The sequence below is a fragment of the Falco rusticolus genome, chromosome 3 (assembly GCF_015220075.1).
Source record: "Falco rusticolus isolate bFalRus1 chromosome 3, bFalRus1.pri, whole genome shotgun sequence".
Classification (NCBI taxonomy): domain Eukaryota; kingdom Metazoa; phylum Chordata; class Aves; order Falconiformes; family Falconidae; genus Falco; species Falco rusticolus.
This window is the reverse complement of record NC_051189.1, coordinates 54,353,389-54,380,681: the sequence shown is the minus strand read 5'-3', so window position 1 is coordinate 54,380,681 and position 27,293 is coordinate 54,353,389. Positions and strand designations below refer to the sequence as shown.

At 39.6% G+C, this 27,293-nt stretch overlaps 1 protein-coding gene across 6 annotated transcripts in view; it reads right to left on the bottom strand.

Moving 5' to 3' along the window:
• SS18 (SS18 subunit of BAF chromatin remodeling complex) overlaps positions 1-20,973 on the bottom strand; it is a 43,550-nt gene extending 22,577 nt beyond the window's left edge. For 3 of the 6 annotated variants that reach the window (XM_037379989.1, XM_037379991.1, XM_037379994.1), the window contains exons 1-4: positions 19,739-19,912; positions 16,597-16,673; positions 15,202-15,286; positions 2,040-2,193 (exon numbers count right to left, since the gene is read on the bottom strand). In XM_037379989.1, the coding sequence (XP_037235886.1) occupies positions 2,040-2,193; positions 15,202-15,286; positions 16,597-16,673; positions 19,739-19,807 (385 nt within the window). In that variant the 5' untranslated portion in view covers positions 19,808-19,912. Of the gene's footprint in view, positions 1-2,039; positions 2,194-15,201; positions 15,287-15,990; positions 16,099-16,596; positions 16,674-19,738; positions 19,913-20,925 lie in introns of those variants that run through there. The other 3 variants (XM_037379988.1, XM_037379990.1, XM_037379993.1) reach the window with 3 other exon arrangements.
• Between the last annotated feature and the right edge of the window lie 6,320 nt (positions 20,974-27,293).

The following is a 27,293-nucleotide window of genomic DNA, read 5'->3' as shown; positions in this document are numbered from 1 at the left end:
TCAATTCCAGATTGTCAACCCTGGATTCTCTGCACATTACTAACTTTATTCTTTTTGGACAGCTCATCTCTTCAGATACTTAAGGTTTTGTATCTGTCTTCTATTACAAAGCACCTATGTAACTTAGGGAATAAGTGCTGTATAAACAGAAAGCAAATGCATACGCTGTAGAAATTATTACAAGTACATGTCTATGAAATACAGAAAGGCTCATATACAGGCAAACTAGCAAACACTTCAAAAAATATCATTCAACTATCCACTTAACAAGATGATTCTGCTCCTCCTTTTCCAACACCTAACTACAGAAGGATTTTAGCATGCCTTTCTGATATTAGAGATGCCCTCATCCCAATCTGTTTATCTTTACATCCTCAGAGACAACCTTAAACAGAGAAGGAAAGGAACAGACATTCGAAAAATGGAGTATGTTGGAAAAAAGGCTAAATTAAAGCTTAGCTGGAAACTGTATTTAAGTATCTGTTGAGGTGAATACCAAAACAAACCTATTTACCTTTCATGTATTTTCATAAGAGCTCTTTTCTTATTCTATCTAATTACAAAATATGTATGTTTAAGGAGTGACTTTTCTCTCCCATGGCTCGGCAGTGAAGTTATTATGCTCACATTGTGACTCAGTAATCCTTCTCCTTGGAAAAGATCATTATAATAACAATAATATGATTACACTAGAGGGTCAAAAAGACTGATTTGAGAGGCAGTGCTAGTCTCCCTGGGAGCTGATGAATCTTAAATGGATACAAGGACTCCACAACCAGAATAGCTCTGCCCTGCTTAGGGAGCAGCATATTTGCTCCTTCCACTCCAAATGCAGACCATGACCAACATGTATGATGAAACTAACTTCTTCTCTAGGTCTTTCATTACACTTCTTACACATGGCCTCTGGAGGCTATTCAGCTATTATTCTCAGAAAAAACCATCACTATCAGGTCCATTTTATCAAGATCTGCACAGAAATTACGGACTACAGCAAGCATTGTATTTTTTACTTCATATTAAGTCTCACATAGCTATTTAATGTGTTTGCCGTCATGGAGCTTGTGACCACCAAGAGATGAGTTTTCAAAGACCTTTTGACAGCAGTTTTCTTTCTTGGAAGAATCAATACCTTGAAGAGCTTTCGTATGAAAGGTTCCTCCATACAAAAAAAAAAATGAAGGGGTCCTGAACAAAGGCAATCCTGGGAATGCAATTTTAAGCTGAAAACCAATTCACATGAAATAGGCAGTATGACTTTATGAGTGGAAATTCCGGAAAACAGCCTCTATATAAAGAAGCAAGCTTTTCCAGGGCCTACTCCATTCTGATCTGACTGCTAAAGGGAATAGTTACCTCAAAGCCAGTACCGGTAGATACAAGGTGGAATTTTTATCATCTTGTTTCACTGCTTTGCAATAAAAAGAAAAGTGCTTGGGAAGTCAGAAACAAAACAGTATGGCATAAAAACTGACTTAAAATTTACACCTAGAACAATAAACTGGAGGCCATTTCTTCACAAATCCCTTACGATTCAACACATCTTCAATAATAAAGAACACAGGATTAGCAGAAGCTGGATGACTCTGTATAAAAGCAACTTTTAAAAAAAAAAATTTACCCACATTCGAAACACACTCTTTAAGATGTATCTATTTTATTATTATCTAATTATTTAGCTACAATGATTTCACATTATCTTTTTATGGAAGGATTTGTGTTCACTCAGCCACAGGCCAATACCTTTTCCCAATAAGCTTTCTAAAGCCAGCTGTACTGCACAGTTTCAAACAGACTAAATTTAGCCAGTTCTGTTCATCAGAGGAATGCTGTGTGTCAGCTACATCAAAGCCCAAGGGCAGCCTGATAAACACTGAATACAGGTCACGTAGCTCTGTAGCTAACAAACTCTAAGAGAGCTTGTACTCGGGGGCATTCAAAGCAGTTTTGTCATCAACAATCTAGTATCCCTTGAGCCCCCATGTCGTTTCAGTTGCCAGGCAACGCTGGTGTTAATGTCTTAGAGGAGAAAAACTTACCAGGCATCTGGCCGTTCATCTGGTTCTGCATGTGTGGTGCAGGAGGGCCCCCACCTACCATACCATCTGAAGACATGTTGTGTGAGCGTGGAGGTGGGGGAGGGCCGCTCTGACTCATCCCTCCCGGACCCATAGGCATATTCTGTGTGGGTGGCTGAAAGGAGACAGTTTAGTCAAACATGAGAAGCAGTTAGTCTGACAAATATATTATATGTACATATGGTACAGCAGTTGCCTATATTGTTCAGCATGGTATGAAAGAAAGCACTGAAATGCATTTCTTGCTCGTTCCGATACGTTTAATCCCTCCCAATATTAATTTTGGCAAAAGATTGAATTATTTCAATCCATTTTACATTAAGTATGACATGCAGACAACACCACAGCACCTTCAAGCACCGCTTTAAAATAAACAAAAATACAAATCAATGCCTCATTAAAAAATTACATCTGAACAGTTTATGATTGCTGGAGTCACTCCCTCCTACAGACTCAAAAGCTTTCCTTCAAAGCAACATTTGTCGAGCAGAAAAATAACTCTTCTTTGTAACTGTCTCACATGAACAATTTGTTGCTGTTAACAGACCTTGCACCAGGACACCACAGGTACAACATGAGATTAAAGCCTCTGAATGCTCACAGACTAGCAAAAATTTGCACCTGGGTGTGGTAAAACGTTTGCGACCTCTTCCCCTCTCTCCCCCCAAGCACTGAAGGCCTAGTTCGTAATTTCATGCCAAACACCCCCTACAGACTGGAAGCACATTAGTGCTGGCCTCCAAAGGTCCAGAGACAGCTGCCTAGAAAGGATGTTTTTGGCAAATTTCCTAATGAAATTGTGAGGAAAATAACTGAATAACCTTGAGAGTTCAGAGAGGGAGAGCAAGAAAAACAATAAACACAAGGGGGAATTTTTCTACTCACAGCAATGTAAGGAGATGCAGAAATAGCTAGTAGCCAGCTTTGTTTTACTACCAAAAAACACCTGCAAGACTGTACGATCCTCCTCACACACCTCAGCTTATTCAGGGGAATAAAAAAAAAAAATCATCTCTGAGTGTGAACACCTAAGTCTCTGGCTTTTGAGGACCCTCTAAAACACCGTAACTATCCACGCAAAACCCCTTCTGTGAGACAATTGTGTGTATATTTTTCAACATTTCTCTTCATAGAAAGGGTCTGCACCCTTGGTTCTAAGTTCCCATCTAGCCCAGCCCCCCTTATACCACCTACACATACTCATCAGGAGGTTCACAAGACAAGACATAATACAATCATTTGGAAAGCATTACGCTTTTCTACTGTAAGGCAGGACCCCTTCTTGGCCTTGGAGATATCAACATCAGGGTGACACAGAGACACCCGTATTCACTTGCCAGAGGTAGGGTAAGAACAGTACTAATTTATTTTCTCAATGTTTCTTCAAATACCTCAAGCAGTTATTTTTCCCTGCAACATTTTTAAGATGTCCTCAAGAAATCAGTGAAGGCTTTTTTTCAGCAGGAGAAAAGGAAGATGAAGGAACATACAAGCAAGTAGGCTACTTCTCTTACTAAATTCCTTTTATTCCTCCACAATGAAGAAAATGACGTTTTATAAGTAAGTTTCTTCCTCATCCTATAGCAGAAGTGGCAGAAAGCAGAAAAGGTAAGAGTGAAGGCAGTTCCACTCCCTGAACAGTGTGAGCAAAATGCTGCACCATTTTGTTTCATCTTCCTCAACCAGCGAGCAACCAAAGGAAGGCCACTTCAATCTCTTCCTTCCTTTCACCTTCAAAAGCTCACTGTCATCCTACTTTTGCACCTAACAAGTTATCTAAAACTGCTATATGGAGAAACAAACCAAAAAAGAAATCGGAGACTTCTTAATTTTTATTTAGCAAGTATGTTTTGGAATAGCAGCAAACCAACATACTTGGTACCTCCACATGAGCAGCTAGAGCTCAGAACGTAACAGCCCCCCTCAGCAGAGAGCAAAGCCAAAAACCATCCAAGTTGGAATATTTTCAGAATTTAAATGAACTTCTTAGATTTCAAGTATAAATCATTAGTAAATCAAATGTTCCCACAACATGCTGATAATGAAAAATACTATAAAGTACTAAAAAAAAATTAGATCATACCTAGGTTTCAGCTATCCTGCAGCTGTTACTGCACAAACGTGGGCATGCCCTTACACACGTAACGATGGATGAACAAACATCCGAAGTTTATTTGGGACAAAACTATATATTCCAACTCTGAAATTTATTCTGGAAGTTTTCAAAACAGCTGTTGTTTAACATTAAGACAAACACCACAGTGATCCAAAACCAGATTTGAGAGCACAAGTGTTCAAGGAATACAGAGAAAAAAAAAAAAAAAAAAAGGATTACAGAATTCTCATTGGATATAAAAACCTCCAAGAGACTTCACAAACCAAAGGGAATTGGGAGAACTGAAAGAGTAATTAAAAACAACCAAAGAGGTACTACTGGGAAGTAGTTTATCAAGAGGACCTTCTGGATATGGAAACAGCCCAAAGACCTGTATGAACCCATTTCAGATTCTTGAAAATAATGCAAGTCAGTCCAAGCTGCTAAAAAATTCAGTCTTTCATTAAAAGAAACTACCCCTAAGATGATAGAAGTTAAGCGAACACTGTACCTCTTTTTATAAAAAAGTAGCAGGACCAATTCTAGGAATCATAAACCTGTGAGCCTTGATCCCCAAGCTACAAGTAAACTGATGAAAATAATTAACAGAATTATAAAATGCCAAGGATGATAAAAATAAAGATGAGTTAGTAAAGTGTCAATATATGGAAGTCATCTCTTTCTAATCTATTAGAAAATTTCAAAAATGTGTTAAAACCACTTAGCTGCATATTTAATACAAGAGTTGTTGAGGTGTACACATTTTCACGGATCAGAAACTGCCCTTAGTAAAGAAATAAGTAATAACCTGACAGGAAGTTCAAAGAATAAAGAAAGATAGTAGAGGTCCCCTGAAAATATTTGTTAGTAAACGTCAACATCTGAAGATGTTGCAAAACTAATTACTGAAGACTGTGGATGAAAGAAGAAGTAGAATGGTGCCAGGTGAAATTCAACATGGATAGATACAGGGCAATTACACTGAATTTTGGACAACTCTTCAGAAAAGGGAAATTCCTATTGTAACTAATTCAGGAAAAAAAAATTGACCGCTCCCACACAGTTTGGTGGAAAAAAAAAATTAAAAAATACATAAAACCTATTAATAACACCTGTGTTCACTTTCTGATTATCTTCAGTACTTGATGTACCAGAATTGAGGTATAATATGCACCAAAAAAAGGCCATGGCATTTGTGTTAATGATACAAGTTCAGTTTGAGGAAAGCAATCACAGAAGGATACCGTAGAAGCAGAAGGATTCCAAAGACAGGCGATCAGTGATGAAAGATTTGAGTGTTATCACTTGAACAAGTTGAAAGGAAAGAATAAGAGGACATGGCAGAAATATAATTTAATGTACGATACATACAAAAAGTAGATCATTCAATTTATGGTTTAACAACAACGAAAATCCCAGAAGAGTGAATAAATTGAGGAATAACATTAAACATACAAGACACCACATAAATCACATAAACCTGAGGAATTCATCAATACGAGACACTAGAACAAAGTTTAAATAAAATTCAGAGACAATTACACATACATACATGCAATTGAAACTGTTATATTATAAAGGATATTTTAAATGTGTGTTACAAGCCTTCATGTCAGGATCATAAACCAACCACTACCTGACAGTATTAAAAAGAAAAAAGAGTCTCCTGCAGATATAATTATTGCCCAATGAAATTCCTCCAGAATATTTTTCTACTGGCCACAGACAGAAGAAAACAAGAAAAAGATTGTTTTAAAATGGCAACTTCTCTATTTCTATCAGAATCATCCAGGCTTTCACAGGTGAAACTTCTCTTACATCTTTTTTTAATTTAAAAAAATTTATATAAAAAAATCAACAAACCAAACTAAAAACGAAACCCCACTGGGCCACTTAATCTTTTTTGTTCTTTTACAGAGGTTAACAATATTGACTATGGCCAGTAATATGCACTACGCATGATAAAGACCTTTCGAAATACAGAATGACCATGCAGTATTCAAAAGCCAAATACTAAAAGAAAAAAAAAAGATAAAGAAACTCCATGACATCCAAATGTAGTTAGGTTAACAGAACCAAAGGAAAGGCTGCTTCCCCCCTTTTGCTAGATAAGTCACAGAAAAGAAAGAAATTAAAATCACTGCTCATTTTATTCCAATTATAAGGTAGAAAGTGTTAAATATTTTACTATCAGTAAAAAGTCCATTAAAGAAATGGAAAATGTTAAGACAGAGCTTCACTTGCTAAACACTAATTTTTGGCTCACTTCCCCAAACACACAGATTACAATTTATAGCTGCTATGAGCATTTAAAATTTATCAGAGCATGAAAATAAACAAACTATAAGCTATTTTGTCCAACTCTAGAAATCCGAACTGGAAGAAGACTGAAACTGATTGCAGTTGTAACCAAAGAGCCCACTAAATTTTAACTGACAACTTTCAGAAAAAAAAAAATCCTGCTAAACCCAAAATTTATTTGAAAGCATACACTTAAAACAATAGACAAACTGCATTATTTTTTAGAGGGTTTTCTTTGAAACAGTAATTTGGATCAAATGTAAGACAGCAAACAACAAAAGATGCCATGGTGGAATTGTACACTTTCATCTATCATCTCTTCCCTGCCCTGTCATATTTTTCTTACCATCAACAGCAAGTTGAAAGATCTGTTTATGGAACATTTATTGTTATAAAAACTGAGGTGGAATACCAACTCAATCATCAACAAAATGAAAGAGACAGAAAATACTGTTAAAACACATGAAAACACAGTATTGCTAATCAATACAAATAGCAATAGATATTTACTGTAGACTATTAAAAATACAATTTTCTTTAAATTCTCTCAGAGTAACAATTAGAAGCTATGTGGAACACAAACATAGAGCTTCTCTTAGAAAGATCAGAAGGCTTTTAACTCAGTATTTAATCAATTATCTTTGTTTTCAGTTCTCAAATATAATTTTCTGCAAAGCAAAATATCCCATCCCAGGAGGTACCCTGCCCTGCTAATATCACATCGCTAATAGCACAGCACCTGTCCCAGTCTCAGAGAGCAGTACTCTGCTGATAGCTGGTGATGGCACCTGCAGAGTACTTACTGAGGTGTCAGACTGGGAAATAAGATCATAAGGGAACACGTTTTTGAGATTTGAAAGAAGAGAGGTTTATTTAATTGGGTTACAACTTTTCTTCTACAAGGTGCAGGGTATTCTAGCACTGAGAGTATCTTAAATGAAAAAAATAAAGAACCTACATAAAGTCTCAGCAAGAGTAATATTTGGGAGTAGAGAAGATTTTTATGTGAAAAGCATTTACAAGCATGTCTAAATAGTGAAGTTAATTACAAATCTCATTGTTCTCTCACTGTTGGGAGTACCAGTTGTTACACTAGCAGTAAGGAATTCTAAATTTAGAATGGCAACCAGTTTCTAAATCTCGACTTACATCAGTATCTTCAAAAGTCTGAGAAACTCTGACTTCACATTTGAACAAAATGTTAAAATAGTGCATAATACTTGAACGCTTTTTTGAAAGAGGAAATTGGAATATTTAGTTGTTTCAAACTGCATATATCGCCGTATTAAAAATACTTCACTGTAAAAATACCTTTTAGCATCATTTTAACAACCAGAAAATTTCACCCTAAAATACTTAATGTCCACATAGCAATAGCTCTTCTAATACTTAAAAAATAGTTACACAGAACTCTCAATGCACCTAGAAATCATTTAAATCAAAAGTTAAATAATCTGATACAAATTCAGATGATTTTATTTTGAATGACTAGGAATACATTAACTGCAGATATTACCTTGGGGAACACCAAGCTATAGAAACTAGACAACTTCAGAGGTAGTCCATAACTCCCTCATAAAACGCAGTTTGTGTCTGTCCTCAAAAGCATGAGCTTTCTGTTCACAGCTGTTTACCTCCTACCTCTTTGGCTTTTAAGATGGTTTAATGTCTGGTCCAGTATTTACAGGTTTTGCGTGCACTTAGCAACCCAAGAGAAAAGTTTTATCTCTAATCCAGCTAGGCAGCCTTATCTAAACTCAATTAAAGCAAAAGAATCCCGCAGAACCCTGAGAGCATTTCACTGGGGAAACAGCAAAACCATACAGGCTGAGGGACCCGGCATCTACATTACCAGACTGCCTGGTACAGCTCTCAGCAAACTGCCTAGGGTCGAAATAGGTATTTATTGTGCAGATACTGTATTACAGAGAAGCAAATCACATCTTCAAGTATGAAAGAATTATACTTTAGAGCATAGTCCTAATTCAAACTGGCTGCTATTTTGACTAATTTCTAAATCAGCCACAAATAAGTAGGTTTTTTTTGTGTACAGTGCACTAGCTCCCCATGTGGACACACCTGATTAGCAATACATGCAAAGTAGCTTACGGAAGTTAAAGTGATCCTCTTATTTAAAGTGGAGTACACTACTGGTCCGTAAACTCACTCCAACATGCTAACAACTTAAATTCCTATATTCAGGGTGAGGAGGTGGGGTGTTGTTTTGGTTCGAGTGGGATTGGGGGTGTTGAGTTTGGTTTTTGGATTGGTTGTTTTTTTTGTGGAATTTCTGGCTGAGTAAAGGTGCCTCCAGCAGCTCTCCACTTCCCAACAGTACCCCCTTTCAGTTGTGCTAACACAGCCATTTACATAGCCCTGCAGTTAATCTGAACTAATCCAGAATGAAAATATTCCCCATTCCACCTAATTAATCTGGACTGATTCTCCCAACTGTTTCATCATACAGTAACTTTAAAACATCACACAACAGAACTGCAGCTGATGAGAGTACAGCTCTGGTTATGTCAGCATAATCATTACTATCCAAGGGAAATCTTGTCAAACAACTGCCAAACTTCTTTCCAACTTTTAAAAGCCTCTCTGGAGCAAAGCAAACAACCTGGAAAAGCAATTTTTATTATGAAACCATAGCATACATGGATAAATTGATGCTACACAACCTGAAAGTTCTTTTAAAAAGGCAGCACACACTCAATTTTCTTTTGCTAAAGCGGGATGACACTGTTAGCCCCAAAAGAAACGTATCGATGCAAGGACTGCTGTTGTTACAAAGATTCAACAAATAGGCTAGGGGAGAAGCAACCCACAAAACTTAAATCATTGCAAATCTGGTTGCTTTGCCTTTAAGTCTTCTAAAAAGCTTGTACTACTGACAATTTTACAGTATTTCCTCCCCATAATGAATAGTTTTTCAGCTTCCTGATATAGGCAATGAATATGCTTTTTCATGCTCCACCCAAAAAAACCCCCATAAAAATCTGAGTAGCTATTCATAAAACTAGCTCTCTTCTGGTTAATATCCCATAACCACATTTTTACGTACAATGAACATGTAGACAGTTTATTCACTGAGAGATCAGAAGTCAAGTATCGCGAAAAGCCTCAAAGAAAGAAAACAGATACAGATGATCACATGCTGGCCTTGGAGCAAAAGACAATTAAGTGATACAGGCACACTAGACCTCTCTGTAAGCACTTACACAGCTAGATCATAATGCATTGCTTTTATGACTGGTTATTGCAGTCATACCTAAGAACTAGGCTACTGAACAGCAATAAAGAATTAAATCTCATCTCAAACAGATCCATAATACTGTACAACTTCAGGAGAAGTCTTATTTCCCATTTTGTTCAAAGTGCTGAGTCTCTGAGATCGCCAACAGTGGTAACACTGAATTCTTAAGAGTAATATGGTACTACAACATGAACCTAGATGTCCCACACTCCCTGCTCTTTAATGACAAAGCCTAACTAACTAGGGGCTAGAGACTATTACCAAAGGAGGCTTACCCCATGGGTTTCTTGCTCACAAAACACAGGAAATATTTTTCACTATGCAGAATCAACACAACAAATACAAAAGGTAGAGTACAAAGGGTTGGAGGAAGGAATAATATCAGAAATTATGTAGTTCAGGGAGGATATAAGCACAAATAGATTACCTTTTTTCAGTTATGGATTTGCACTAACTTGACAGTTTCTAGTAACAGTACAGGGATGTGAAGCTTAATTTCTTTTACCCATCTCAACCACTGTGGCTCTACTTGCCTCTCATTTAAAGAGCAGCAGGCAAGTTCCTTGGAGTGTACTTGCATATAGTAGGTATAAATGCAACATCTTTCCTCCCTTTCTCAAAACATCTGCTACCTAATGTTTCTCTTTGTAAAACTTTTTAGAAATCGTGATATTTGAAAACTGTTCAACAAACATTTAATCGGAGCAATTATTCTTCAAAATCCAAGCTCCACTTGTGACTAATAGCTCACTTGCCTCTTGACAGGAAACACTCAACCATTCTTCTGCTGTTTTCTATTAGTTCAGTTTACAAATAGCTGAACTTGAATTTGGCATGGACCTGTGTTCTGAAAGGCTAATGCAGAATAATATCTGCTTTAAAACTAATTTAATCAACACACTAACATTCAATATACAGAATTAAGCCAGAGGTTTAAAGACCGATGCCAGCTGTGATCAGCAGCAAAGCAGATAACATGAACAGACTTTCTCCTATACTACCACAGGTATCAGACTTTGCCAGGCATTTGGTACATAACTGGGTAAGAATTTTATTACCTTAGGATTCCTCTTATCTTCAGTAAAAGGAATTTTATTTGCAAATTTTACTTTAAGCTATTAAAGCTGAGCCATATTTTTCTTATCTGGATTCCATTTTGGTTCTTTTTCAAGAAAACCAATATCAAGATAATTCAATTTACATACATATTTCAGACAACTTATGTTCAAAATTAAGGCTACTAAAATCAGAGTACACTGTTCAGTTCATAAGACTCTGAATTGTTTCTACAAACTAATCACATTCCAAGTGCATTAAAACGATAGATTGAACATTATCCCTTTGAAAAATACTGAAGTGTATCTAAGACCCTATGAGACTTTCCACCGATTGATTAAAACCATTCTTGCATTGAAGACTCCTATTTAGCCACCCCAACTCCACAACTTAAAAAAACCACCCCAAAACAAAACAAAACCCTTTCTCCTAGTAAGGACAAGAAAAGTTTTAGTTGCGTGCTAGTAATAATGTTTAATGGTTCTGGCTCTTGAAGCAGTTTCTTTGGAAGTAACCAGCATTTCAGTGTTTGTTGATGTTGGGTGTTCATAAAAAGGCAATCGCCACTTTACATAGACGTGGTTTGTAATTAAAATGGCACGAACTCTGTGCTAGTCTGTGTGACAAGTTTGGGAACAGCACATATTAAGGGATTTCACAAGCCCTACAAAAAAGCAATAGTTTTGAGAGAAGTATCTCACGCAAGGAAAAAAAAATCACTTTTAATTAATAAACTTAATAACCTTTTCAATATTACAAACTTAAGAAAATTTAATGCAATGTGTACATTTTTCTACAATTCAGATACAGTAAGTTTTCTTGGAAGTCACTTCCAAGAAACATACAGAGTTTAGCTTGCTACCGGAAGAAACTGGCACTTTCAATATAAAAGCAAACTGGTACATTATAGAAGTGAGTAATAATCACTAGCATTAATTTTCGTCACCTTTTTGACATGCACACTGAAAACAAGTGCTCTGCATGCTGGCAGAAGGCAAGTTGCATTATGTAATAAAAAATCTGGGAAAAACACATCACTTTTTCTGTGTTTAAGAAAAAGAAAACAAATGTTCCAGACCTTAGTATTTGCCTGTTACAAAACTAGTGCCAAAATGGTAACACTGCAGTGCAGGACAAAAAAGTTGCCCTCTACTTCTCCCAACAGTGATAGTTATGGGTTGTTTTCTGATAAATACATAGCAAAATTAAGACATACAGGGGAAGGAAAGTGTCCCAGTAGAAAAGGGGGGGTGAGTTATATTCAGTAGTTTGCAATGACTTTTTAATGCCACTAAAACACTATCTCTCAGAAAAAAAAACAAATAAACGAAAGTCTGGGAGGAAAAGATAGCTGTTCTGTACTTTGAGATTTACCATGTTAGAAACACAAGCACACAATACTTCACTACTAGTTTTTTGGAGGTTCTCTTGGAAGTCCCAGTAACAAACTTTACTTGCATCTTACCTCAAGTTCAAGGCAACTAACACTTTGCTCTTGCCTCTCTCAAAAGCAGCACCAATGAAAATCAAAAGAATGCAACAGTGTTGTGTTCCTCACTGTACAAGCCCTTTTTGGGAAGCTAGCTTATCCCATATGGTGGTAGTAAACAGACAAACAGACTTTCAATTGCTGTTCAAGAAAGAGTACCTGTCATAATCTGGAAAAAGGCAGCAAAAAGCCACATCGACTTCACACGTGGACTTAGCCGCCACTCTCATCCAGCTGGAAAGACACTTCAAAATAGCCCTGCCCTTAATAATGCTGCTGTTCACGTGACTGAGAAAAGACTGGTTGACTCAAGGCCATTAACCTTGCACTTCTTTTGTCTTCTGTGAAGGAAGGTGTCTTACTCCAGAAATCATACTTTAATACTCTATACACTCCTCAGTAACAGGACCTTTGTTAAGACACTGGAGTTTCCAAGTCTCATTAGTTCTCTTCGCCCGCACCTTGCAATGTTTGCTTCATCTTTTCCTTACTTTCAGGTCCCCTTTATAGTGCAGAGAAATGCTTCTACGCTGTTGGTTCACTATACTTTTTTTTAGTATGAGATTTATCTTGTTCTCTGCAGGTAATACCATACTTTCAGAAAGGATGTGCAGTCATTTGATTAGAACAGCACATTGTACGAGATGTGGACAGAGGCACAAAAGGTGACTACAAGCATTTTTCCCCAACATGAAGCACTAAGTCTCAGGAGTATTGTGAGAGGATACATCAAAGTTATTATGAGGTTCAAGTCATTTTAGCTTATACCAAGAACTACAATGAACCTGATCATTTAGCTCTTTTTTTCAGTGTGAATGCTATCTTAACAGCAGTATTTTTTTTTCAGCCTCATTTTATCACATAACTATTACTTGTTATAAAGTGCTTTAATTTGTGACATTTCTCAAGAGTGTAACTACCCAGTTAAAATAAAAACAAGGTAAAATTTAAACAAAAAAGAAGCTATCCAGATTCAAGCCCTCCTAAGTTATGTGGGAAACTACTGCAATATCATAATTGGTGTAATTTACTATTACAATTAATAGATGTTTGCATACACAGTATCTTGCTCCATATTTAACTGTTGCCACCCACAACCCTTGAATTTACCAGGTCTGTTCAACAGCTGACACCAAAGCATGGTGAACAGAAACATAATACTTCCAAGTCAACTTGAGCCTCCTCAGTTCTTAAACAGAAAGCCAGTAAAGGAAGTCTGAAGTAGTTTATCTTGCACTGAAAAAAGCAGTAGGTCATGTTTCCAAATTATTCTGGCTAGAATTTGTTAGGAAAACAGAATTTGAAGAATCTTTTTCTAAAAACCACAATAAAAAGTAATTTTATCTGATTGTGTTACCAGATTTCAGGCAAATCTTCAAAGATTTTACTTGGTAGGTCAGCTTTGATACCTACACTTAGGTAAGACTGAACACCTAAATTTCATCTTTTATATTATTTTTTAAGAAAAAACAAGGTTACCTTTTTATTCCCCACCTCAGTTGCCCAAAGGGGACTCCCTCCTCACCCGCAAACAAAACCACAGTATGCCATGTTCTCACTACTGTGGAATATTGCTTACATTCAAGATCAGAAACGCACTCCAGTCCCGATCTGAAAGTCTTTCCCAACCCTATCTCCCTTTTAACAAGAGAATGTCACCACGTTCAACTTTAAGAACGGGGCTTTTCACCAGGGTCTAGGATAAGGCCAAATTCATCTCCAGTTGTCATCAGAACCAGGATATGAATTAAGCCTCCAAAAACGTATTAGTTGAGTAATACACACAGTTCTCTTAAAGGTTCCTCTCCCTCCCCCTCAGCTACAAGAATGGATTTATAAAAAGAGAAGCTCTACAGGCACAACAGGTTGGACATAATGAAGCACTGCTTCTATAGTCCTCTAGATACCAACTTGAAAGGATGCTTTGCTAGTAGTAATGATTGGAGAACTCTTCTCCAGAGACCAAAGAAAAAGTAATTCAATTTCAGTTGGTGAAAACTAGTATCTAGGAATGGCTGTTTTATGGACATTCTTCTTAGCTTCATATTACAGAAATTAATCAAGACTGTATCAATTCAAGAAAATCTTATTACCAAAAAACAAAGAACTTCCTAGTGTTACTCACAATGAACTCCCCAAGATTTCTGATTAACAGAAAAAGCAAACAGACAGCAGGCTATTTTTAACATTTGTTGTATCTTTCCTTACTGCTCCATAAACAACAGAAAAGGGGGGAAAATTTGAGGCATCTTCTAAAATACAGAATTCAGGAATACAGGTTCAGAAAACTCCCAGATTTTTTAAAAGATAGCTATTATTACCCAAGAAATGCAGTATTTCAAGTTAAGCCTGTGCAACCTTATTTCTTGCCTATTATTATTATTATACACCTTAAAAAAGGGTGCTTTCCAATACAGACGAGAGGAAGAGAATGAGACTCAGATAAAGCACAGAAAAGCAGGCAAAGATTTATCCAACTTCATTCCAGAAGCAAAAGAATGGATGATATTCCAGAAAAAAAAATTAACAAGTTTTAAATCTCCCACACTCCCACCTTTCACTAACAAGAGGAAAAACAGAGTACTGCTGTAGCAGCTAAGAGCCACACCACTAGAGATCTCAGCTGAGAACAAAAAAATAAATCTAAGATTATCTATGAGGCAGGCCAGATGATCTGTACAGTGCACATTTAATTCAGAATAACAGTTTTTAGTTAGACAAGTCAGATTTTGAGCAAAACCTAAGCAGTGAGATTACTCCAAATACAGCATGAACAGACACTGCATCATGTATTCACCATACAGTACATCAGAGTCTAAATGTTTGGTTGTTACCTCAAACACTTGTTTGGTTCTGGGGGTTTTTCCCCCCCCTACAGAAACCCAAATGACATCTATTCCCTATTTTTCCACTATTTGCTACTTACTGCTGGTAGTAGGGACTGCATGTTCTGGTTGGAGTCAGCTATTGTGGCTAGGTAAACCAAGTTCGTATGCAGCATCTGCTGGTATCTATCAAGATAAACAAAAGCGAAACAGATCTTCAGTCACAAATACAGTAACATCACAATTCAGTTTAATTCTACACATGTAAAGAAAGTTACTTATATAAAACAAGATTCAAGAGGCTTAGAAGAGTGCCATTATTAGGAATCCTAAGCCTTTTCCCCCTCACACTTACCTATTACCCAATCTTTCCCCATGTGTCCATCAAATCTGTGCCTTTATCTTCTGTACAACTTCTGTCTTGCTACGACAAATCTAAAGCTGCGCAACACTGTTCTCCCCTATTTCACTTCCTGCCCCAAAAGACATACAGAGCATGTGTGGCTGGCTGGTGTAATTTCCATCACAAACACTAGGGAAAGAGAGCTCCTTCTATTGTGTCCCCAAATACAAAATACCATAAATACATGTGAATTGTGACCCAAAACAGTGTAAACATTTAACCAAGACCCTGAGCTTTGGAAGTTTGCTATGGAATGGTTTGTCTGCTACAGAACCACATTCCAGAGTCTCAACACCTAGCCCACAGTCACAAAGATAACCTTGAAAGCAGGAACAGATTATGAATACATAACTACAGGCTTGTAAAGAGCTTAATAGAGTAACTATCCTACCATAAATGCATACCCTAAAGCAAGAATACCTGCTATTTTTGACCCTCCTCCCCCTCCCATACTACCAGCTCTCTTAGCAAGGGACTTGAGCCATACTGTGATGTCCCATCTGCCACGTGACTCCGTATTTGTCTGGTTACAAGTGTACCATGATCATCACATGCCAGAAAAGAGTAACGAGAAGATAATACTCCTTAATACTTCACTCCTTCCACAGTTCTTGGATCACTCTGATCACTCTTCAGAGACCCCACCAGACAGGAAGTCCACATGGGATATTCTGGCAAGCCAAACTTTTAGAACAAGCCTGTTTGTTCCTGGGCAAGTGGCAAGCAGATAGTTTTCAAACATGCTGTCAGAAAGAAGAAAGGTCCACTCCTACATGATTTTGAAAGGTGTGAGAAGAAAACTACCTCTTTCCCAAGGTATAATCATGATGCAGAGGAAAAAATGTTGGTTATACAGTCTCTATTTTTACAAGTGTCATCATCATGGTATCACCTTACAGTAGGCAAATTGTACCATTTCAGTGACAGAAGTGATAGTCATATGGCAAAGAAAAAAAACCATAAACTGTAAGTGCAGTATCTGTAGCAACACTTTTCTGTTCTTCACAGCACAGTTCTCCTACAAGATAAGCTAAACCAGGTGCTCTAGATGGAAATTCACCCAGTCCACAGTAGATTTGGATTAATGTCTTACTGAGAGCATTCAGACGTCTTTCCTTTGTTCTGATAGTCCATTATACACTGAATAAGATGGTTATTTTCATCCAGCATCTGAAACGATAAAGAAGTTTGGAGTAAGTTTCATGTTCTCTGTGGAAAGAAACTGAAGGTAAGTTTGAGTCTTGCTCCTCTTCTCAGAGTTTTTAAAAAACAACAACAAAAGAGTGGCAGTATTCCAGAAGGTTCTACTTTAACCAGTTATTCACGGAACATTCTTCTGCTCCCGTTTCCCCCCTCCAACTAGTTTTACAGCTTTCTGTTTAAGGGTTTCATATCACTATTAAAGCCACATTCATGAAGCCTCCCAAATACCTACGCTTGTTCTGCGCCAAGGTCTTAGGAAGTTTTGAAAGTTTTGCATTTCTTCATTTGATCTCTACCAAAAATTTTACTTAAAAATTTATGACCCAAGTTTCCCTTCCCCTTCTAAAGCCTGCAACTATTCATAAATTTAATAGTAAAAGGCATTGAGATTGTTATTGATAGAAGCTAAGCTTACCAGACAGGTTTGTTTTAAGGAAATGCACTGGAAAGCTAGGCCATATTTACATCAAGAACCTCTAATTAAACTGCATTTTATAAATATTCTGTATAACGGGCAAAATAGATATGTCAATTAATATTCCGACAAAAGAGGAAGTAGCCTTAAAATCACAGGGAAAAGCACATTTCATGGCTTTCTACAAAATGCTCACAAATTCAAGGTGTTCCAAACTCCATAAACAGGAAAAAAAATAAAGCCTGGTTTCCTTGAGCTGCATATCCCCCACACTTGTGTTTTTTTAACCACTCTTCCAACACTCTGATCACACAGGAGGCAGCAGAACCACAGCTAACCTGAGCTACCAGCAAAGTTACCCAAGTCAACTGAACTAAATGGAAAATTTGCTGCCAAATGGAAAATTCTGCATTGATTTACCTCTCTTCTTCCTCTCAGTGGAAAACTAGTTTAGATCCCTTTACCCAGCTGCTGAATTTCACAAAACTAATAGGATCTTAACCACCTCTGAAACAGGCTCTTTCCTTCTTCCACATATGGCTGAGACTAGCAACAATGTTCATCATGCTTCTACAAAGAAAGCACCAACCTTGTCATTGCATCACCTTCATTTCCCTAGGAATCCAAACTAAAATTCTAAAGAGGAGTGGGGGGGAAAGCAGTGACTTTTTTTTTTATTATTATTTTAGTCTGACTAATCCGTCTCTACTGTGAAAAGGGTATAGAACCAGGAACAGCACACAGTCCACTCATGACTCCTATCCATGGCCAAGCAGCCAAGTCTTCCTGAAGTCAAACCAGTAATTCACCAGAACTGACTAGAACAATCCCCGAGCAATTATTTTGGCTGAAACTACTGGATCTGGAAACACTGTCACTAAGCACTAAACAGAAGCAGAACTGCAGTATTCTGAGTTACTGTCTTAGCCACAGAAACTAGGCAGAACTGTAGGTGCGTGCTCTGAAAAGGATCACAAACACACTGCTACACAAACACATTTCACACGTATTGACATGAAGTTGTATAAAAATCACAGTGGCCATTTTCACCAGAAACACATAAGAAAAAATGAACTAATACCTTTGATACCAAAGTCTAATACAGCACTTGCATAGGAAGCCTTGAATCAAGGTTCTCCTCAGAATGTCTCCCACCTTCCAAAGGAAGGCAGCAGACACTTCAGGCTTAGCAGACAGGTGGACCTTGAAACTGGTAATTACATGGTTACATTCTTCACTGTAACCATGCAAGCTGGACCTCTGGGGGGTGGGAGGAAAGGAACGCTATGGGCAAAAGAAAAGCAAAGAAGGAGGAATACCACTGTCCCCTAAACAGGGCTGCAGGTGATGGTTTATATAAATTTGATTGAGCAGCTACTGATAGAAAACTGAAACAGTTCTTTGAACAAGTTATAAACACCTACCATCAAAAGAGAATTTGGTTTCCAGGTGGATGAAGACACCTCCAGGGCTTCTGACAGCTTACATACGCTACAAAGGATTCTTCAGCTTTAACTACACTAGGATTTTGCCAGCACACCCCCACCAAATTAACGGCTTGTCTATATATAGCACTAGAAAAGTTTAATTGTCTGCATTCTCCATATGTACCCCAGTGACCTGAAGTCTCCACTGATTAACTTTAGGCAGCTTTCCACCCAGTGGGTATGTATTTTTCCACCTACACTTCTCAAGCACTGACTTCTGCTGCAGTACCCCATAGGTCTCCATTACAACTTTGGGGCTCTGCAACACCTACCTTGTTGAGATGCATTCTCTACTAAATCAGGTTAGCTGTATCTACCCAAAAGGCTTCTAGACACGGAGCCTGAAATCTGTTTTGACTCATGGCTATTTACCCTCATAACAGTGCAAATCTTCAGTTAAGTTTTTAAACACCAGCAAGTTACCAATGAACCTGAACATGCACCTTTGCTTCTGCCGTTGATAATCAGAAATCCTACATACGCTTTTCTTGGGATTGCTTCAGCGAGTCAACTTGCTCCCTCCCACAACAGCTTAAATGGAGTCGTCCGGAGCAGCTGTCATTGGCTCCGACCATAACGTTCTACTTTAAAAACATTTCAGGTTTAGGGGGGGAGCCTTACCACTTGGCCGACCGAGCCTGGGAGCTGTAGTCGCCGCTTACCCTGCGGAGGCAGGGCCCCACATACAGGGTTTAGCGAGAACCCGACTCAAGCCCGACTTTCAGGCACCCCTCACAGCACGGAGTTACTCGTCTCCTCCGTCTCCCCGCGGGGCCAGGCCGAGTCCTTGGGGGTTAATTCACAGCCGCGGCCCCGGGAGCGCTCAGTGCAGCCGGGGCGAGGGGAGCCCTGGGACACTGGCCGCCCCCACCCCCGCGGCCCGACGCGAACGGCGCTGCCCGGCCCCGGGACCCCCGAACAACTGCCGAAGTGCAGAGAGGCAGCTCCCTGCCGGCCGCCCTCGCCAGGCCGTGTCCCGAGCGCGACGAGCGCGACCCGGCCGCACCCCCCCGCCGGGGCCTGGGCCCTCCGGGGCGCCGCCACCCCTTCCCCGCGCGGCCCGACGGCAGGAAACAGCTGCAGCCCCCGGGGCCGGGCCCGGACCCTCCTCCCTCTCCTCTCCCCCTCACCTTCTGGATGGCGGCCGGCGTGATCTCGCCCTTCCCCCGCTGCCTCGGGGCCGCGAACGCCACCGACATGTCGGGCCGCTACCAGGAGGGTCCGCCCCCACCGCCCGCTCACGCGCCCCGCGGAACCAGCAGCGGCGGGAGGCAGCAGCGATCCGGGAAGAACGTTGCGCGCGGGGGGCGGGGACGGGTGCCCTGCGGGACGGCCCATCCCCGTCCCGCCGGGGAAGGGTTAAGGAGAACCGGCGGCTCCTCCCCCTTTCCCGCGGTGCGGGGGAGCCCCGATGAGGCCGCGGCCGCTTCCCACCGCTCCGCCAAAACAACGGGACCGAGAGTCGGCGCTGCGCCGTTTGAACACGACCTTCCCTTATCACGCGTCCTTCTCGGCGACCCCTTTCCCTTCGCGGCGTTGGTACGTTCCTGCCCAACGCGCCTCAGAGCCGGACGGGCAGCGAAGTGGTACGGCCGGCGGGGGGATGGGAGCGCTGTGGTGCGCACGTTACGGGGGACGCGCTCTGGCTGTGCCGCGCGGCGCGCTCTCCTCCCCCCTCTGCTCACTGCCGCAGTTGGTTGCAGCCGGGCAGCGCGCTCCGGCGGGTGCGCAGGGCGGGGGAGGCACCTCCGCGAAGCGCCGGGAGGGCCCGGCGGCGGCCTGCGCTCCCCCGGCGGGGCCGCGGGGGTTCGGCGTGGCAACACGGGGCTTGTCCGTGAGGGGAGCTGGCGGTGGCGGGCCCGCTGCAAACCGTCGTGATGCTTTCGCCGTCTGCGGTGCCGCGCTGCCAGCGCCGGCAGGTGGGCGGAAAGACGGCGTGAGGAAAAAAAGCTGAAGGGGAGCGGCCGTCCGACCCCCGCTGGTGGCGTGGGGCGGCTCTGCCGGCTGACCTCGGCGGCCGCTGTTTCCCTGTCGTGAGGGTGAAGAGGAGCAAGGAGAAGGAGTTACTGCTGCCCCTTCAAATAAATTATAGACGCTGAAAGTGCTAAAAGCAACCTGGGTTTTTTTTCAGTGCGGCCGCTGGTGGCACCACGGTTTCACCACCGATCCTCATGTACACGTTTGCAAAGTCTTAAGACTATTCTTTGCAAGGATGAGAGCTTTAAAGAATGCTAATGGTACAGTAACGTTGAAAATCCCCAACTAAATCTTTCTAAACCTGCTTTCCGCCCCCCCCCCCCCCCTCAGGGCATATCACCTGCTCAGCATGGGTGCTTCTCAGTACCGCGCTACAGGCTGTGAGTCCTGTCTCCTTTCCAAGCTGCGGCCTTCTATAAAATGATACCTGATCTTGCAGTTGGTAGGGGCGTGTGCTGCTCTGGCTGATGGGACACATTACTTGGTGACACACCACCGCACCACAAAACGTGAATCCTGCTCCTTACTGGGTGCATTGCTTGCTCTCTTTCTCAGCTGTTGCTGGCTAAAGTCCCCGGCTCTTCCCTCAAGCCCTGACCCTTTTGGTTACAGCTTGTATTTGTCACTGGCATCCATGGCCACCCTGTGACTTGTACAGCTGCTTCCCTACTGGCATGGCATCTCCTCAGACTGTTTCTAGGCTGGCTCCTTTCCCCAGCCTCATGAAGATTACTCTTTCTGGCTCTGCTATGCTAGGATCTACTGTGACTGCCCATCACCCCATGCTTTTTTTCCCATGACAACCAGTTCCCAGGCTGCTGGCTCCAAGCTGTTCTTGCTTTCCTACAGCATCCCCCTGTCCAAGGGCCTGCCACCTGGGCCCGATGCTCTCTTTTACCAGAATGGCACTGCTTCTGCCCTGTCTCTTCAGATTACATAGGACCTTGAGCTGATGTGATGCTAATCGGGCTTGCTCTCCTTTCCAGAAAATGTCTCTGGCCCAGTACTTGCACTGTAGGTCATGCTAAGGAGGAGGAGTGATGCCAGCATATCCATTAGGCCATTTGTGTTTCTAACCATTCATCACCATGGTATCTGGGTCCATTTTTTTACTAGTAGGTTGTTTTTTTTCTGTCTCCCACACACTTTATCATCATTGCCATCATACTTAGAGGAAACCAAAAGCAAAAAAAGGGTTGAAGAAACCTGTTTTTTCTCAAGTTGATACATTTCATGGTGATGCATTGTTCTTACTGTATGGTCTTGGAGTGAACTCGTAGAATAACTGTATAATAGTTCTGTGCCCAGTTTGATGCTTTTTCTAGTTACTACAAATGACAGCAAAGAATCCTGGGAATGAAGTATGCAAGACAGATGTGGCCAAATCAGCATGTAATCAGGAGAAACCATCTAGCCAGTTGCAAATAGAATTATGAGGACTTTTTTCTTTAGCAGAAGTATAGTATATACTTGGCCCTAGAGAACTGGTGAGGTGTCTGAAAATGTCTAAGGCTGCAGGCATCTTCAGCAGCTGGAGAGCAAACGTTCTCATGAAATACTCTGGGAATTCCGCAAAATGTTTTTCTCTTTCCACAAGTATAACTTATCTTGTTCTCATCCTCTGGTTACCCAACCACTATTTATAAAACATTTCACGCTGGGGAATCTTGGTAATCACAGAGTTTGAGACAATACAGGTTAGATGTCAGCCGCATAAATACTGCTTTTAAGATCTGAAAGTTCTATCATATTCTCCCACATTTTCAGGTTTGTTTCGAGTAGAAGAAAAAAAACATAGGCTTGCGGGATGCCACATGTGAGTAACCTTGAAATGAAAGGAATAAGTTCCCATTGTATTTCCCCAAATGGTCCAAATTAAATATGTCAAATTTTTTAGTACATTCCTATTTCCACGTGAAATGCAGGAGAACAGTGTTTGAAATTCAGCTGTATCAGTTTTTAGAGGAAGATATGAGATCATTCATCCATAGTAACTAAAACCATCTCTGCCTAATTTTGTCTGACGATTAAATTAAATCCATTTATTCCCTTTTGTGATGATTTTTCATTCATATGTTTAAAATTTTGGACTTCCACTTTCAGAAACAACAACAGATGTAAAGAAACATTGAAAAAAGAGTCCTCAGCTCCATTTTTTTTACCGTGCAAAGAGAAAATCACACTCAAAATCAACGTTTAAATAATGGCACAGATGCATACAAGCAGGGAAATAGATAGCTACAATGGAAATGTGCCACATGTCTCAGAACACATAACCACAACAGGGTGTCTCTTTTATGACTTTCTTAATGCACTGCAATATGCCTAGATATCAAAGGACATATGGTATATTTCCCTTTAATTGCACATTTCTTTGCTCTTGTGAGTTACTCACAACCTTAACATTATTTAATTGTAATTTAGATGCATAAATCTAGACCATCATCAAGGGTTTCAAATGCAAATATGTTTCAACCAGATCTTTGTTCTGTGTTCCAACTTTTGTCAGTGTAGTGTCTTTTTTGTTGATGTGCATTTCAGTGTGTCATATTTTTTGAAGAGAAAAGAACACAGACAGAGGAGGATGGGTCCTTTTCTGAAAGTTTTTTTCCCATGTTTCCAACTTATACTTGTCAGTAGCAAGTAGTGGATAGAGATATAGTTCCTGAGACTAGGGTCTGGAAAGCATTAGCATGTAGCTCCTAGAGAATGAGTTTGAAATGAACTGCTAACAGTACAGTGATTTTAGTCTTCTCAGGATTGTGTCAAAATTCCTCATTGCAGAGGAACTCCTTTAGTTTTGGAGAAACCTGTAATATTTGCAATGATCATGTCTTCCGACAATTCTGAGAAAAAATGGTAAGCAATCTTCATTTTTATTACCGGAGTTTCCACAAATTCTCTGGAGTAGGAGAGAAAAGTAAGAGAAGGAACCCACAGACATTCCCAACCACAAGCAGGAAAATACAGAATGCTGATTCATTAAAACTTTCAAATTTACATTTAAAAGTAAAATTTCAAACTTCGCATCTATGAAGCTATATATACAGGAAAGAGGATAGCAACAGATTTTATGGTAGCACCATTGGCTTAAACCTACTTGACTAGAGGTTTCAGTATGAAAGTTAAGAATGATTCCTGAGAGTTAGACATTTCTCAGACAAAGCCTTCAACATGCTGGTGAACACCTCATTTTGTGCATTCACTTCAAATTGACAAAAAAAACCCCACAACCCCACTTTCTTTACTATAATAAGTATGATAGCTCAGGATCTACTGCTAACAGGATGACAGAGTGAATCTGAGCCTCTTTTTCAGGGAAGACTGTTTTCATCTTGCTATTTATGAAAAAAAGGGGGGGGGGTGTTTATGCATGTGTTCTGTAACATCAGCAATACAATCGGGGGTAACAGAGCAGATCCCAAAGAAGGAGTGTCTTTCAGTAGATGAAAAAGGAAGATGACAAAAGCCAGAAATGATGCGTTTCGTTCAGTATTTCTTCACCAACTGAACTTGGCGTGATCTCATAACTTTTGTGGGATTTACTGTGTGCCCAGTCTCCATGTTAATTCATCTTTGTGCAAAATGGAGCTTGCACCTAAGATCTGCCTATATAAATGGTTGAGTCTTAAAAATGGTTCCAAGTCTGTTTATTTAAAAAACAGTAACCTGTTATCAAAATACACAACAATATCGAAGTGTTTTTAGGGTAAACGGTGCTTTTTGCTTCCTAAAAGGGATCACACTAGCATGATAAATTTTTTTCTTGAATTTATGCTGTCAGCTTCTTGTCTGCTTTTTTTTCCAATTTTGTCATTTATATTCTGTACTGGCTATTGTATGGGAAATTATTAAGAAGTAGCACCTAAAATACAAGCCTGTATGTTCTGGTATAAAGTGAAGTACCCAAACAGCACTGCACACTACAAGGATATTGGTGGCTCTGCCATATTCCAGAGGGGTAATAACAAACCCAGATAAAAATCATAGTCTGCAAATATAAATATTTAGAATAAAGAAATTCATAGTAGGTTCAGCACTTTGCACTAATGGGAGTAAGTGCAACAGCTACAGTAAGAAAATCTTTCTGTGTCCTGATTTTATTTTTCAAAAGGGAATCTCCAGCTACTAGGAACGTATGCTATAAATAAAGAATAGCAGAACGTCTAATCTAATCTTCCTTGGAGCTGAAAATTCTTGAAGAATTCTTAGAGGTTGATGTTTTATTTTAGGACACAGAAGCAAAGCAAGCAAAGTTCACTAACTTCCTCATTTTTTGAATTTTGAAAACAAAGCAGAAAAGATAAACACGATAAGGCACTGCCAAGCAGTGCTGAAGAAAAGGTAGTAATAATCTTGATGATCACTGAACATTCAGGTCTGTTAAAAGACAACACTTTTGCAATGGAAGGCTATATACTATTCTTCTGGAGATGCTTCTGAAGACTTTCACTTCTGCATCATTTGCATCATCTTCAACTTCTGCCTTCTGAAGACTCATGACCTTCAGTCATGAGGACGTGGTGGGAAGGTTGAGCTCCAGGAGAAGCAGGGAGCACACACAAATTCACTTTAATTACAATGTGCATAGTTGGTATTTGCAAGGTAGGAACTATAAGCCTGGATCTTCCCCTGTCGTAAAATGAGGGCAACAAGCAATGCATTCTAGAAATAGGTAGAACTGCCTTTGAATTACCCTACAAAGAGGAATTGACTGTAATTTTCTCTAAGCAACATAGGAAAACAGGAAAAAAACCCAGTAACTGTTGATTTCTAGTATTTATTTTGCTTTAAGAATGTAGCAATGCTTTTAACCACTTCCCATCTTTTCCCTTTATTCAGCATGAAAGTTTAAAGCATGACTCTCATCTAAAAAGATACTCTAGAATAGTATTGCAGTGTTACCCCATAAGTGCTATATATTCTTTTGCAAGTAAAATAGCGATGTATCTTAACTATTAAGTCAGTCTGAAAATCAAGTTGAGTTTGCTCTGGATGCCAGTCAGAAAAATTATAAGTCAAAAGACTAATTAGAAGCCTTGCTGATGGGAATGTGGGCCATGATAATGCCTATGCCTCTCTTGTATTGATTGTATAGGAATAAAAGAGGAGTCTTTTGTTCAATAACATAATCTACACTTTATTATTAAATACTACTAGTCTTCTGATAATGATAATATGTGATTTTGCATAACTTTCTAGATACAGTCACAGTTCAGCTATTAGTGTGTATGTATTTTTGCAGGAATAAGGTACTGTTGCTCACATAAATTCATTATGCCATTTTCTAAATGCTACATTCTTAGTTATTCCAAGTGGGCCTTTGATTCGGCCATACATGATGCATCATTTTATGCTGCTGATTTAGTTATTGGGAATAAATCAGTTTGGAATGATTCTGTTTTGTAGTACTCAGGGTTTATGTATTTATTGAAAATACTAAGTATAGATTTTATTTTTCATTGATGTTTGACTTTCCCAGACTTCCTCATAGTGCTCAGTCAGCATCAGCTTTAAAAGTTGATTAGACACTGGCATGGACAAGGAGTTATAACCCATGAATGAAGAACAGAGGTAATTTTGCTCTCTGAGGATAGGAAACAAAAAAATTAAATTCATCAGAAATTACGACAAGGAGAGCCAAGTGGAAGAGGTAGTGGTCAGGTCCGGTGAAGAGAAGCAGATTAAACCTCCTGTGTTTATTCATATTTATTGGTTCATATCCATTTTTTGGTAAGCAAAGCAATAGATTGGAGTAGAATAGAACAGAGGACAAAACTTGTAATGGATTGAAAATATAACAAGAAGTTGCCTATGAAAACTTTTGCTGGCCTATCTAAAATAGAAGTTGTATGACCTCTACAACAAGTAGAATTGATGGCTAGATTGTATGTACCTGTTGGTTTGGAAAAGAGCAAACATTTTATAGCAGAAGTATGAAACTGTAGCTGTTATTCTTCCTAAACACCTGAAGATATCAGCTTATGTCTTTTAAAATAATATACATTTTTCTAGATTCATGCATGTAATATTTTACCCTGTGTGTATTTTACATAAAACAATCACAGAAACTGAAAAGTTTGGTGGTGGCCGTGATGTAGCAAAACTTTGGATTTAGGTAGGTGATGGGAATATTTATCACAAGGAAGTACTGTAAAAAAGGGATAAGTTTTGTATGTAGTGTAGCAAAAGAGCTTTTCTTTCTTGAGTTCTGGATAAGAAGATAAATTTCTGTGAAGAAAGAACTAATGTTTTCCTGTAAGCTGTCTTTTGCATCAATTCATTAGAGTTCATAGGAGAGCACCTTTGAGGAAGACTGAGAAAACAGAGGATGCTTATGTGCAATTTCAGTCATGCTTGAGACTTTCAGCTTAGAATCCTAGTTTATTTATCACTAATCATATCTCTCATTTATTTTCTTCAGCCCATTGTCAGACCTGACACGGTGCTGGTCAGTTTTTCTTTCCTTTTCAGCATTCATTGATTTGCATCTTCTAAGAAAAAGGTTTTATGACAGGAAATGCTGAGGTTTAAACCAACTGAGAAAGAAATAAAGTTCTTACTTGCTCTTGAGATGTGGATCCTAACATCCTTCCCATTAGTCTTTCTTAGAAGTTTTCAAAGCAGCGCTCTTCATCTTTCTATGAGGAGCTTCTCATAAATGTCTGTGGTACGTCATTGTCTACCTTCAAAACTCTTCCCCACCAA